General features: G+C 41.5%; 1 protein-coding gene across 6 annotated transcripts in view; it reads left to right on the top strand.

Annotated features, from left to right (window-relative positions):
• The window catches only part of MPP7 (MAGUK p55 scaffold protein 7), a 281,685-nt gene that overhangs the window by 195,729 nt on the left and 70,240 nt on the right, over positions 1-15,716 (top strand). For all 6 annotated transcript variants that reach the window (XM_090047429.1, XM_090047431.1, XM_090047425.1 and 3 more), the window contains 3 exons: positions 4,228-4,359; positions 10,729-10,810; positions 15,226-15,311. In XM_090047429.1, coding sequence (XP_089903555.1) covers positions 4,228-4,359; positions 10,729-10,810; positions 15,226-15,311 — 300 coding nt within the window. The remainder of the gene's footprint in view (positions 1-4,227; positions 4,360-10,728; positions 10,811-15,225; positions 15,312-15,716) is intronic.

Genomic DNA, 15,716 nt, shown 5'->3' with positions numbered 1-15,716 from the left:
AGAATGCTCACACACATGGAAGATAGTAAAGCACTGGAACAAGTTATCCAGAGAGATTGTGGACTCTCCATCTTTGGAGGTTTTTAAGACCCAGCTAGACAAAGCCTTGGCTGGGATGATCTAGTTAGAAATGGTCCAGCTTTGAGCATGGGGTTGGAATAGATGACCTCCTAAAGTCCCTCCCAACCCTAATTTTCTATGATTCTAAGTCTTCAGCAAAGTGCATTTTATTTTGAAGTAAAAAGCATCAAACAATTACAGACTCTTAAAGCAGAGATGGTCTTCCTTTCTGTTTATACTGTATGAAGGGGTATAGGTTGTAGCCGTATTGGTCTAAGGACATAGGCAGACAAGGTTCTTTGGGTAAATCTAATATCTTTCTATTAGACCAACTCACATAGTTGGAAAAAATCTTCTTAGCAAGCTTTCTGATTTAAATACTGTCTATCAGGCTGAGGAAGCATCTGCAGTTGTCCTCTGATGAGTTTTTTCTTTTGGTGGATTAGGTAGTTTCATTTTTTGTACTGCTTTCCCAGGAATGCTGAGAACTGCCCAGTTTAAAACAGGACTGCATGGAAGATCAACAAAACCATGGATTCCCCCCCCAATTATGGATTAAGGACAAGAACACTCAATAACATATGGGGACACATTTCTCACAAGAAAAACCCTGTCTCCAATCTCAGTTCTAATCCTCAAAGGGAACTTACAAAACACTTTTCATAGATGAGCCTATGAACTTCACTTCATCAACCTCCTGAACACAAAAAATCATGTTCTAAATGTAGACATTGGATTTATGACGCATTATAACCTGCCTGACAGCTGACTCCCCAGGTACTTCTCCACTATTTACCAGCTACATTCATTTCCCTCCCCCACCCAGCCTCTCTCTCACCCGCTGACTCCTCAATTTACATCTTCACTGACTGCCTATCTTGCATAAATACTGTGGCTGTGCAAAGCTTCGGTCGCTGATTTGATTCGGTGGAGATTCAGCCCAATTTGATAGCCAAATCTCTGAATCAAAATTGAACCAGGAAACCCTTTAATCTCTCTGAATTGAATTGAAACCCTTCAAATCAATTCAGAGAGATTTGGAGAGACTTGATGATTCGGGCATAGACATAGCTTTAAATGTTTTTTCTACATACTTCAAGGTACAGGCGGCCTGTGAACACTGAGATGGTGGGACGGATGGAGCATCTCAGAGGAGTGTGGGTGGTCCCTGGCACGCTCAGTGTTGGACTAAGAAGTAGACCAGAAGCACATCTGGTCCACTTCCGGGTCTTCTGTGGAGCACATGGAGGCCCCCACCCCCTGGCTCGGTGACTGGTGCCTCCTGGGTTGCCGGGGGGCAACCGGGGTTCCCCTGTGGCTGATTGCAGAGCTGGAGGGATGGGGGGAGGTCCCCTGCACACTCGGTGGCAGATCCAGAAGTGGACCAGAAGTACCCCCATACACACACTCCTGTGGGATGCTCCATCTGCCCCATCATCTCAGTGTTCACGAGCCATGCCTGGTACCTCAAGGTATGTATGGAAAACACTTAAAGCCGTGTCTATGGCCACATGGGTGACTGGCACCACCCGAGTCAGGGGGGACACATGCCCTCCAGTGACTGGGGCAGGAGTCCCCCCACGGCCAATCTTGCCAACCAGGGGGTGGTCCCCCTGCGGCCGATTGTACCAGCCAGGAAGCATGAGCAGTGTTCCCAGGCTGCTCCCATAAGTGTCAGCAGCACTTCATCCAATGTCCCCACTCTCCGGCCAGCACTCAGGAGGGACACCAGGGATTACTGCCTGCCTCCCACCCATCACCTAAGCAGGGAGCGTGGCCTGTTGGGGGGTGCACATGCACCCCCTGCATGTTGCTACTGTGTGGTCTGAATTCTCTGATTCACTGATTCCCTGAATCAACATCGAATCTTCAGATTTGGCCAAATTGAATTGAGACACTGATCCAAATCAACTAATCGAATCACTGTCCCCCGAAGTGGGTTGAATCTGAATCGAATATGGCCCACTTTGCACACCCCTAATAAATACCAGCCTAGCCTCTGGCTTCTTTACTATTCATTCCATCCAGGAAGAGCCCAGACCAACTGCAGATGCTTCTTCAGCCTGACACAGGGTATTTAAACCCAAAAACTAGCTAAGAATTTTTCCAACTACTTGAGTTGGTTTAATAAACAATATCAGATTTACCCAAAGAACCTTGTGTCTCTATACTATATGAAGACATAACTTGAAAATTAATCCATAATTGGAGAGGGCAAAGGGTGTCATGGTTTTGTTGACCTTCATGCAGTCCTGTTTTAAACTGGGCAGTTCTCAGCATTCCTGAGAAAGTAGTACAAAAAATGAAACTACCTAATCCACCAGTAGAAAAAAACTGAGTACAAACGTATAACTTACTTTAAAAAATGAAATTTCTTATTACTGTCTATTATTACTGAAAAAAGTAATACAGGAAGGAGGTAATTACATACCTCATCTTATGAGTATGTCTGTGCTGCAGGGAGTGGTATAGTGTTACCTTGGATATCAGAAGCATTCTTATCACAGCAACATGAAGTTCCCATGCTCCCTTGATTTCATCATATATTGGTTTTAAAAAATTAGCTGAATGTGTTGCACCCAAAAAAGTTGGTACCTTCCATAAGGATTGCCCATGGCAAAACTTCACCTTACTATTCCTAATGGTTTTTAGCAGAAACAGTTATACCATTTTAGGTTTCATCGTTGCTACTATTCCATGAGGTGCAACAGGAAAAATCAGAGTCTTACTTAACTAGGTTATTTGCTACCTTATTATCTAGCTAGCTTATTATTTAGATCAGAGGTGTCAAACATATGGCCTGCAGGCTGGGTCTGGCCCAAAGAGCCCTGCTATCTGACCCCTCATGCTGCTCTGGGTCTGAACAGACCCACATGGGGTACAGCATGCACTGGCCCAGCCCTGTGCATAGGGGTCAGAACATGTGCCACATGTGGCACCAAGCCCAGCTGCTCTAGGACTGTGCCACATGGGCAAGTGCATGTGGTATGGATCCTGGAGCACCCAGAATGGGTCCAGCCAGGGGCATGTAGTGAGGATCCCAGACTGGCTGGAGTGGGTGCTGTGCTACATGTGGTACCCACTCCAACCAGTCCAGGACCCATGCTGTATGCAGTGACTATCTGGAGTAGGCACCATGTGTGTTGCAGGCTGACCTGGACAGGCACTATACATAGCACAGCACCTGCTCTGGCTGGTCTAGAATCTGCGCTACACGTGCCTTCCTGGACTGCATTGTACACTTCACCCACTCTGGCTGCTTTGAGATCCATGTTGCATGCAGCACAAGTTCCCAAATGGCTGGAGCAGATGCTGAATCTGGTAAAATAGAGGAAGGCTGGGGGGGAGGGGGTCTAGCTCATGGATTGGCCCTGTGCCACCTCGATTGCCCTGTTTTAGAAAGCTGTTAAAAATCCTGAAAAAGTTAACACTTAAGTGAACTTTAAAAATGCTGCATCTGAAAAGTAGCGAGTTTGTAAGTTAGGGCCTATTACTTCCAGAGAATCTTAAGAAAAGGAGTTCGGCTCCCAACTTGTATTGATATTCAAGGACATTTCTCCAATTTCAGTACCAAATTATGTGAGAGAGCGATTACAATAAAAATTCCTAAACTGTGTGCTTTTTGAATTACGTTGAAAGGAAGCCTAAGAACAAGGAGCAAAGAAGCTGTCAACATCTGGCTGCCTATCAGAGGGACATTTCTGCAGCAGTTTAGCTCCACAACATTTGATGCATGAACAGGAAGGGCAGAAGTTAATGATCATGCTTTTCTGTTTCCTGGCTTTTTGTAATGTGTTGCAAGAACTTTTATGTTACAATAATAGAATGAGATTCTTGAACTTGTATCAGGAGAAACAACAATTTGCTTTCAAGACATCTTTTTTCTCTAGCCCATATATTTTGTAATTTGGGGATGAAAGTACCATGTGCGCAACATTTTAACTTTTATGTGTAAAAACAACCCTTCTGCATCTACAATTTGTATATCTGGTGTATCTGAAAAATACCAAAATGTTCTGTTATTGTTTAACAAGCTATTAAAATAAATTGAATGCTGCCTACAAACATTATGACACTGTAATCATCAGATTATGAACTGTTTGTTCCTTTTGTATTTTATGAGAGTTTCAGATGACTAACATTAATGTTGCCCATTGCCATTTTCAGGCTTTGCTGTCTGTACATGATACTGTCGCTCAAAAGAACTACGATCCAGTGTTACCTCCCATGCCTGATGATATTGATGAGGAGGAGGACTCTGTTAAAATAATCAGACTTGTCAAAAACAGGGAACCATTGGTAGGTTATGATTTCTTTCACTGCTTTTTTTACTATTATGAACATGGGTCAAAAGGCTAATATTCATGGAAAATGCGATTAGATTGTATTGTGCAAATTTACCCATAAGGATGAACAATGCATATGTAAATTCTGTGTTCATATCATTGCTACTAAAATGAGTCAAATGGGTAGGCTACATGATGGGTTAACCATGTATGCAAGTTTGTTTGACTAGTAAAATAACTGAAATATAATTTTTAAACTTTAATTTGTTAAAGGGAGAGAAGGATAGGTGAAATACCCAGTGAAATCATGACCGTTGTCTCGAACTGTGCTTGCTAGCTTTAAAGTTAAGAATGTAATGTTTTGTAGCACTAAATATAGACGGCAAAGCACATATTTAAATGCCTTGACTTGAAATCTAGCCTAACTTAAGATATGTGTTATGAACACCAGAAAGCTACTGTCTTTGTGAGGATATCTGGAAAAAATGAACGGGCTAAGCCAAATGTGTATTACAAGAGTATTAAAAGGTGGCTGCACTAATTTGGCTATTTCTATTTGCCTCAGAGAGAGTGTGACATTAAAAAAAATTAACTATGTAACTCTTCTCTCCAAACCAACAAGTGCCTTGTTTTAGGTTATGTTGAGTATTTGTATTAATGGAGAAGAATCCTAAAGAAATATCTTTATAGTTGCTTTTAGAAAGCAGGTTTTTTGTACAGGGGTGATGTGAGGAGAGTGATGCTTATGTTAGGCATACAGTGGTAGCTTGTCTTGGAGTGGATATCTCAGTAATGCCCTCATTCTTGACAGATTTTTGGCAACAAGAAATGAGTTTTAGCATTGACCAACTCTGGAGACCCATGGGTACAATTAGAAGTTTGACCATATGGAAGGATTTTACTTGGTTTTAACATTTTAAACAGTTTTTCCACTAAGATTTAAATCACGGGCCTGTTTATCAAGATTCTTTTTTTTTTAATCAAGCAAAGTGTTAAGGAAGAGAACAAAGTTACTTTAAGTGTTAATGTTAGGAATGAGCAAGGGAAAATTGTACCTACTTAGCTCTGAAGCATGAAACAAAAGTCAACATGCCTTTTAAAATGAGTTCAAAGTAAATAACTTTGTTTTCATGCAAATGAAAATGCCCTCATCTTTGTCTTTCTTGAATCTATGTTGCAGCAAGGCTGCTCCAACATGCTGTAATTACTTGATTAATCGAGTCTGCTGGTGCATATGGTAATTACCATTCTCCAGTCAACTCCAGTGTCTTGTGTATTAGAGTCCCCATGCTGAAAAATGGTGTAGGGCGTGGATAGTGTGGATTATTGTGGATGCATTATTGTGGATTTTTTTCAGGAAAAGAGACATTAACTTTTTTAATGCAAACGTGCTTTTCAGACAAGTAAATAGAGTGACTTAGCATGACTGATTCTGTGAAGTACTGTATTAGTGTTTTTTCCTATCTGAGAATTTAGGACTCTTCATTTTGGATTTAGGTAAATCAATCCACAGTTCTGCAAATGTGATTGACTTCTGTTAAGTAGAACTGTTAGGAAGAAACAAACAAATAGGTAGCCAATTTTTGAGAGAAACTAACTTTTTCAGGCTTTTACATGGAAATATAAAGTCCATTTAAAAGGAATGAATATACATGAATATGCTATAGACCAAAACACAGTTGTGATTCTGTGTATATTTATCTACATGGATTTCAGTCCTGTGTATGCACCCAAAACACACAATCCTAAATTCTTTTGAATAGCAGTAGCCTTTGCCTATTCACCTATGGAACTAATGTGTACAAGAAAGGGGCAAGACAGCCTCAGCCCATATTTTCTCTTCCTATAATTCATGGTTGCAGGGCAGAACCTGGGCAGGGACCATGTCTTCATTCAGTAGAACTAAGTTCAGCTATAGATTTTAATGTTACAACTAGTTATTTCTAATTGGGCCAAAATAAATATTTCTAAGTGAAATCTGTACATCTGAGACCACCACCTCAGAGTCAAGGAGGTAAACCCTCATCATAGCAAGCACCAAATCACCAGCCTTCAAAAACTTCTTGTTGGGTGGACTCTACCATGCCCATGAACCTGGGCCATTCTCATGATCTTCTCTGCCTGGGAGAGGGACATATAATAGGTACTACTTTGCATGTTACCCATTCTCCAAAAGGCAGTCCTAGAATGGAAAATTTTTCTTCTTGGAGAAATCTCTGCAGCCTTTACTTCCTACTCCAGAGAAACACAGAAGAGCTTGATCACAGCCTATGTTAGTACTTCCCAAATAAAAGTCTGCCTCTAGTTCATGTGTTATTATGTGCTGTCTCCTCCCATATGCCAGGCTCTTACACAGCCTCTATGCCTTCAGAAACCACAAAGGAAACACCTCACTCAACAGTGTCCTCAATTCTAGTACTTTTCTTTATTATCCATCTTTGTGTCCTCAGGTGTTTCTTTATCCATTGCCATGTTCTTATTTACTGTATTTTCCTCCTTATACCCATTTAAACCAGGTGTAGAAATTCTAGGAGTCTCTCTCAACCTTTTTTCATGGCTACTGTATTAGGAGGGTTAAGACGTTGTTTTTATGTCACAAGCCTTAGAACTCTGGGCACCTATAAAAATGATGGAACTCTGCTCCAACGCATGCTAATTATCACACGTCAGAGCCAACTCAATTAATCAAGTTGGCTGCAAGTCTGCTAATTAGCGTGCTCCAGCAGCCTCCACATCTCATGTATTCAGCATCCCCATGTTTCAAAATGGTGGTGAGGGCACTTTAACTAAAGCTCATCAAGTGCCACTATTTTGAAGCACAGGATGCTGAATACATGTGATGCTGCAGGTGCTTTAATTAAAGCAACTCTCAGAGCTTCTCTAATTAAAGCATCCCCTCTCCATCCCAGAGCATGTCTGTAGACTCCCCATGTCACGTTATACTTAGCATGTGTTAAATTTACTTTAAATGGAAGTAACTCTGCATTCGAGCAGCAAAACTTGCTAAGAGTGCTTGTATCATAGCAAAGTTATGACTTCTTCTGCAAGGAGCATCTCCAAATTAATGTGTTCATTTGCACTGTTCCACGGTGGTAATATGAGCAATTTGCAATCCTCACCCAGCTATGACATCAGTCAGGGAACCCCTGGTGTACTGAGCCTCAAAAGCCACGCATGTCAGGAGAAAATATCTTCCAGGATCAAACTGAAAGCCTGCAGCCCCGGAAAGCCATGGGGACAGTGGATGACACAGAAGGCTAGGCTCACTGATGGATGCCTGCCTTCTTATGTAGGACATGGGGCTATTCTATGGGGTGGGGGGGGCAGGGCTGGCAAATCCCCATAGTCCCCAGAGTTTGCAGAAAGCCCATGCGGACAGTTTTAGTCTTCCCAGCTGGTGTGTCATTCAACCCACCAATCACAATACTGCTGCTTTGTAACCTATTCTCCCAGAACCAGGGCCAGGTGCTGTATCTAGAACAGCTGTGTTCTACCCGGCTGCCTAGATGCTGATTGGATGAGTCCTCTAGAGCAGACTGCTCCCCAGAAATGCACAGTATTCTCCTACATGGCAAGTAGCCTTCTAGCAGGCTTACAGGAAACGAAATACAAGAGGTTCTCCAGACAACAGCAGCAGCTCTTATCTACTGTACTTCCCATCTTGCACTATGTGCTTTCCCTGAAGCGAGCTGGGTTTTCTGTAGCTTCTTTAGACTAAGGTCTCTATTTCTGAGAAAGTTGTCACTAGTACTGTCCACTGACTTTCTACTACTTTCTGAGCCTGGCACCTAAGATTTGTTGCCAACTTTGTTAGTGCTGTTCTGTAGTCACTCTTTAAGTGGGATTTTTTTCCTTTCCTTTCATTTGAAGTATTGGTTGTTTGTGTGGGCAGTTACTTAAAGGCAGAGTGCTTCTTACTCTCCAGTAACTATGGTACATCTGGATGTGTTGTCCACATGGATTCCACATACCCTCTCCCTCTGCTAACCCAGAGTCCTGCTAGCTGGGATTTACTAGTGAATGAGCCAAGTGGCAGTTGAGGTTGCTGTGCCTTAGATGCCTTCAGCTCTGGTAGTCTCAAGGGAGGCACAGGTGACCCAAACTAAAACCATGAAACTACTTTTTGAAATAATCTGTTCTCATGTGTATGGGCTTTATTTGCACAAAATGAAAGACGTGTGAGCAATTGATGTCAAATATCTACAATTACTGTAATTAACTGTTTTTTGCATTGAAAAGTAGGCTGATAGTATAGTCTACATTAAAATTATGCCTTCTGGAGTATTCATTGGTATTTGGTGCCTAGTTATGTGACTTTTCATTTAATAGGCAAAGAGCTTGCAAATGTAAACATTGATGTCTGTCCTTTGATATCAGCAAGGGCCAAACTTTTAGCAGGTATACCACAAATTAGCTCTTCATCCTCCCTGAGTAGCAGTTGATTCCTTCCCCTACCCAATCTGCTGCTCAGCTTTCTGCTTCCTGCCCTGTGCTCCCTGACCAAGCTGCTTCTTGCTTTCTGCTTCCTGCCCTGCATTCTGTGCTTAGTCTGGTGCTGTGTTTTCTGCTTCCTGATGTATCTGCCACTGTGTTGCCTGTCTCTTCCCAGTCTGCTGCATGCCACACACAGGGTGTTTACGCTACTTCTGGTGCTGGATGTTGGCTACCCTTCCTCTGTGCCATAACTCCTTCTTATATACCTGACTATTGTAGTTACTTGAATCCAATGAGGATTTTTTTGAGGATATCATGGAGGTGAATTTAAGATGCTCCCCCCATAATTAGATTCTATACTTTAAAAATTACAACAATTTTATCATCTAATTACAAATCTAATTATTGGGGTTGTCTTAAATTCAAAGTAATCTTGGATTGGGGTAAATATGGTACCTTGCTTTGATTTGTTGTTAATTTGATTGGTTGAAAAACAAGTGTTTACTTTGTTTATATTTGGGAAGCAGCAGATAAGCAGGTGGACTAGGAGGCTGTACATCTGTGAAACCATGAATAGTGTTTTTTAGGACCCTTGCATGCTGCTATGGAACCTTTAATCACATTCTCAGTCTCTGATATAGCTCTCAAACTCCTTATTTTCCCTTTTAAAATATTTTAAACTGAACTGTGCCATTACATCTTTTGTGTCAGCTTTAGGGTATCTTACAACTTTGGCTAGCAACACCAGCAATTTTTCAGGCTTCCAAGTTCCAGCCTTAACCTCCTTGTCTTTTAAAGGACAAAATGAGGAGCTGCACTGCACATGAAGCTGAAAAAAATCCTGGAGCTGAATATTTCATAGGAATAAACTTTCTTGCCCATTTATACACCCCTCATCATTTAGGCAAGCCTGGCAGCAACACAAATAAATCTGCTTTTTCAGGATTTCAGCAAAACCAAAAGTGCTCTTGCATTTAAACTCAAATTAATTGATGTTTGAGGATTAAAAAGAAATGCCTTCTAAAATAGCCAAAAATGTAAGGGGAGACTTTTTTTTTTAACTCACTTCGCTTATCTGCACAGTGTGCTGTATGTGAGCTACCATTGAAGACAAGACAGCTATGCTTTTTATATGACTTCCTGATTGTGGGACATTGTCCAGTTAATTTAGAATGGCTGTAGAAAAATCTCCGTAATTGTTTTCAACAAATATGCTTTCATTTATGTTGGATTTCTTTCTTGCATTGTGCCTATTTTAGAATTATAAAAACACCATTATGGCAAACACAAGGAATATCCCATTTTTCTACTCTCTGAATTCTCCCTCAGGTGTTTTAGTATAGGGTGATTTCTTCACCCTGCCATGTTTGTTTCTTGGATAACTATTCAAGACTCCTTTCCCAAAGAGCAAAGTATCAACTGGTGTGTGAGAATAGATGGTTTTATGTTTTGAAGGCAAATCTGGTGTAAGAAATGGCCTCTTTCTGTCCAGGGTGTATACTATTTCTCATTTATCAATTTTCAGCACTACTTAAACCCCAATCTGTGGATTGACCCAATAGAAATAGTGTAATATGTGTACTTGGAGTATTTAGCCCCCAAATTATATTCTTTTATGTTGTTGTTATACATCTTAGTCTGTACTGGTATGTCTGTGCTGAATGGATGAGCTTTATTAGCAAATAGGAGCAACTGTCACATTATGTAGGATAGAACAGAAGGGACAGATTTCTTTTCATATGGTATAAATGACAAAAACCTTGTGTGTAATATTATTAAACAATGTATTTCAAATAGTTAACAGATTTTAATGAGCATTCTTATTTCTAAACTGCAGTACACATCTGTATTGTATTTACCATTTTCAATTGTATATCAAGTATTTTCTAGTCTAATATACTTAAATTATGCAAAGACATACTAGGTATCCTTTTTTTTTTTTTTTAAGGGAGCAACTATTAAAAGGGATGAACATACTGGTGCAATTGTGGTGGCTAGGATAATGCGGGGAGGAGCTGCAGACAGAAGTGGTAAGTTGTGTTTGTATCTTGGTACTGGCCATTCAAATTTAAATAACCCAAAAGATAAGATACATTTTTCTTGCTTTGTTTGTTTGCATGAAATGTAGTAGCACTGCAAAAAAGATAAGCAGAACCCTGCTCTTCTCCTGCCCTCCCCCCCCCCCCCCGGTGGATGGGCTAGCCTTGGCCCAAACTGGCTGCTCCAGCCAGCAGGGAGGCATCATCCTCCCACTGGACTAGGCTTTGGTGAGGCTGCAGCTAGAGTACAGTATCCAGTTCTGGGCTCCACAATTTAAAAAGGATGTGGAGAAGCTCGAGAGAGTCCAGAGAAGAGCCACGTGCGTGATCAGGGGGCAGGAAAACGGACCTTATGACACGAGGCTGAGAGCCATGGGACTCTTCATCCTGGAAAAGCTCAGGCTCAGGAGGGACCTGGTGGCTGCCTGTAACTATATAAGGGGTGTACATCAGGATCTGGAGGAACACCTGTTAACCAGAGCACCCCAAGGGATGACCAGGTCAAATGGTCACAAACTCCTCCAAGACCGTTTCAGGCTGGATGTAAGGAAGAACTTCTATACTGTCTGAGCCCCACAATGGAACAGACTGCACCAGAGGTGGTGCAAACACCTACTCTGGACTCCTTTTAAGAGATATTTGTATGTTTATCTTACTAGGATCCTGTGACCGCAGCTGACATCCTGCTCCTAGGGCAGGGGGCTGGACTTGATGATCTTCCGAGGTCCCTTTCAGCCCTAATGTCTATGAAATCTATGTTCTAGCACCTCCTGTCTCCTGACTTTTGCACTGAGCCACGGCAGGCATATGGTTGCATTTTCAGAATCAAAAGTGAATGTCTATTTACTTGCTTATTGATTCAATCTATGCAGCTTAGACTAACCTGCGAAGATTGAATCGATTCAGTCTTGGGCTTTTTGATAGTCTGTACTTTGCTCTGGGGAGCTTCTCTCCCTGCAGCATGGAGGGTCTGGCTCAGGCCCTGGGATTATATGCCTCGTAGCCCTGCCCTTTTTTGTCATGTGGCCTCAGTTATGCAGAGGAGTTTACCCTTTTTTAATTAGCAGCCAACCTGTGCTCCTGCTGTTGCCACCTCATGCAGCCAGCTTAGCCCGCTGCCTGCTCTTAAAGTAACAGGAGCCCTCTGGCTCTCTGTTACATTGAGAGACTGGTTGGTATCTAGGATTCAGTGCAAGGAAGCTCTCTGGTCCTGACAGATGTAGACTTCAGCTTGGCAGAGAGGGAAGAAGATAAGGGGTGGAGTGTCCCAGCAGCAGTGGGGGAAGCTGTCCCCCAGTTAAGGAGTAAAACCTCTTGTCTACCCACTTCTTCCCAGCAGGCACTGCTAAATATCACGCTGAGTGAAAAAACAGAACCCATAATTTGGAGGTACAGAGTACTTCCTTATCTTCATCCCCTGATTCATTTCCCCAAGCACTTAGCTGCCAGGACCTGAGAGCTTCCCTCACGTCACTGCCCAGTTCCTATCCCCTCTTCACAGAGCCCAAGCTACCACATAGCTCCATCGATACCAGTGCCTCCCAGCCTCAGTTCTAATGCACCTGTCCCATCCCCCCCTTAATTGGCTTCTGGGGCTCATGTCCCTCTTACCTACCTATAGTTATGGTATTGGTAGTTGGGAGAGGTTTTAGATACGTTTTTGGACACAAGGTGCCCTTCCTTGTATTTCTCTATATAACTTTTAGATAAAATTAAAAAGTAAGTTACAATAAAATATTTCAAACATGAAAGGTCTAACCCTTTTGACAAAAGTAGGATTTAGTTTTATTTTATACAAATCTATTTGCTTATCTGTAGTGCAAGCACTTGATACAATTAATAATACTATTTTAAAAAGTGTTTGTTTTTTGATGGTGCATAGTTTTAATTGGTCGTTTAGTTACTGTTTTTCATTCAGAATGCCACATAACATCCTCATAAGGTCATCATGACTGAGGACCTGGATAAATTATAAATACTTAAACATATGTTAAATATTTGAAGGAAATGCAGTGCACTGAGTGAAGAAAGTATAGTATTCTGTGGAAATAGCACACTATAGCACGCTTCTTAAAGCTCGGAAGACTTCGGTGGACATAATTGACTCCCAAATCTAATCAAATGCACTGATGTTTTCTACTAAGTCATGTCGTGCTGATACAGAAGTAAACAAGTGCTTCATTGTTCCCAAATAACGTTGTTTCTATTGTACTTCCTGCCCTTCAGCTGGCAGTTATTACAACCAATTTCCAAAACCTTCAGCTCTTGGTTCTTTTCCATTTCACCACCACTAGACATGTCCATACTATGGCGGCACCATGTCTTGGTCATGATGTTCCTGTGAACATGCCACCCAGTTGCTGCCTCTTACATACTACCAATCCAAAAGATGCTAGTGTAGGCATACCTCTGCACATACTCTTAAACCTTCATCTCTAGCATGCTTGGGAGCGGTTAGTGTCATTGACCTCTGAGGATCTATAGAGAGGTGTGCTCAGGACTTTCCCAGCCAGAGCGTTCTACTGTCTCAAAGGAAATTTAAAAAGGGCATATTTCAGTACTATAATGGGTGAGTGGGGCAAATGAAAGGCTCCCAGGAGTTTTTGTCACAGCAGGTGCAGCATCTAAAGTAGTTGGCTTATCCTCCTCCCTTCCACTACCCTGGACACTGAATGAGCTTGCTATACTTCTGCATATATGCTTGTTTTGTTTGTATTTCTGTCAAGGAAGTGAATTTTACCGTGTTTTCCATTGGTAATTGCTCCTACAACATCTTTTAAATTGTTTTAAAAGTATATCCAGATCCTATTCCACGTACTATGTTAGAAATCTAAGCACTTGTCCGAATTCTGCCTGCAGAGCTGCATCAGCAAGCGGTGTAACAAGATCATACCAGTAACTAACAGCTCTTGCAGAAAAGCTCCATGTGGATGCATCTCTGATGGTAGAAGATGGCCTCTGATTTTGGTGACTTTTGTGTAGTTTTAGCAATAGAAAACTCCTGCTGGCAAAAATGTATCCACATTGGGAAGGTGCTGCTGCTATAGATAGAGACAGCAGCCCCCATAGTGTAGATGTAGCCGAAAGGGGGCTTAAGGAGCTTTTAGCAGTTTAGATCTTTATGTGCAATCCATTTCTACTCTTGAGTCCCAGAAAAACCATTAATGTGTCTTCCTCTTAATCATAAGCTCCTTCACCACAATACGTGAAGAGAAGTACAACCCAAATCCCATAGTCTAGAGGTTAGTCACTTGCCCAGAATGGAAAGAAAGGCAAAAGATGGGCTCTCCTTCTTTCTTCTATTCTCCCCTGCCAACTTTTCAGGTAAGCATATTCCCTCTAGGCAATTTGGATATGGAGTCTTGAGTCAGATGCCTGAGAGTTCACCCCACACCATGCGTAGCATTTCCTGTCGACTCTCTAGGCAACTTCCTGCTCAGTGCTCACATGCTCTAGAGGTGCATAAGGCTGCCCATTGTGAGAATGGTGTGATCTGTGTACCTCCCCAGGAATAATGCCTCTATTGAGGTGAAATGCATGATTTTGGGAGGGAGGGCCACATAAGCTTAGGCATCTAAAAGGTGAATATGATCTGGGCCTTAGTATTTCCTTCATGAGTGTAACTTAGTAATTTTTAAAGCAAAAAAAACTGCCTTGTGATCAGTCTTGCACTGTGTATTCTCAACTCTCATTAGTCAGTGAAGCATGCTCAGCATCTTGCAATATGGGATTTGAAGTCAGTATATATGTATGTGGTTTTTTATCAGACTTGAGCTGTCTAACACTAGGAAGTGGGATAATTGGTCCTAGTATCTGTATACTAGAAAGAAACTTGGAAAGTTGAAGGTACAATGCTTTTGGAAGGATGGAAGAGAAACAATCTATCATCTATCTGAAATTCTTCATGATGATCTTGGCTACTGCAGTGTTTACCATGTATAGCATCCAGAGCAGTGATTGTCAACCAGGGGGCCTTTTAAGGGTGCCATAGGTTGTTGTGGAATATTAGCACTGTTTGATGTGCAAACACCTAGACGTGATTCAAAAGATAAACCTAGATATTTCAAATAGGAATCCATAGTGTCAAAAATAGTCTGATCTGTTGTGGTCTTACAACAGAAGTTCCTTGCAGCAGAAGATCTGCTCTATTAATTTTCTGTAGCCAGAAAGCAAGTAAAAGGTAAGAGCTGGTTTTTTGGGGGGGGTTGCCTTAGGCCCAGTGAGGGGCACTTTGAATCTAAGTAGATTAAGAACCATTGAGTTATAGGCAAATTGTAGAAATCGGTGACTCCATCATGGAGGGAACAAACAGAAAAAATGTAGAAGGCCTGAATCTTACTCTAAGTTGTATTAATGAAACACTAAAGCCATTTAACAACAAATAAAGCATTGTATTAATTGTGTAGGACTTATTCATGTTGGTGATGAACTCAGGGAAGTCAATGGCATTCCTGTGGATGATAAAAAACCAGAGGAAATAATACAAATTTTGGTAAGTGATAAACATTTTTAAACTAGTTTAGCAAAAATTAAATTATGTCAACAGATTTTCTGCTTTTAGTGCTATCTTTCTTTGAAACAGTATGATACAAGATGGATTTTTTTTTTCTTTTTTTCTTTCTTGGTACCATTTTTTGCATCCATATTTCTCCCTTATCTTAAAAAATGATGCGTAACACTTTGTTATGGTTCTGCTTATAAATGGCTCATGAAGGCGTAAGAAATTATGAAAGATCATAGGAAAGTAGTGCTGGAAAGGAACTTTGTGAGGTCTAATTCGGCTCTCTGCTCAAGGCAGGAGCATCCCTCACTGAAGTGTTCCCACCAAGTGTCTGTCTAATCTGCTTTTGAAAGTTTCCATGCCTGAAGATTTTACAACTTCTCTAGGTAGCCTGTT

Source organism: Crocodylus siamensis, chromosome 5 (genome assembly GCF_052110815.1).
Source record: "Crocodylus siamensis isolate JL-2025a chromosome 5, ASM5211081v1, whole genome shotgun sequence".
NCBI lineage: Eukaryota > Metazoa > Chordata > Crocodylia > Crocodylidae > Crocodylus > Crocodylus siamensis.
Note: the sequence above shows the minus strand (reverse complement) of the source record. Positions and strands in the feature narration are given on the sequence as shown.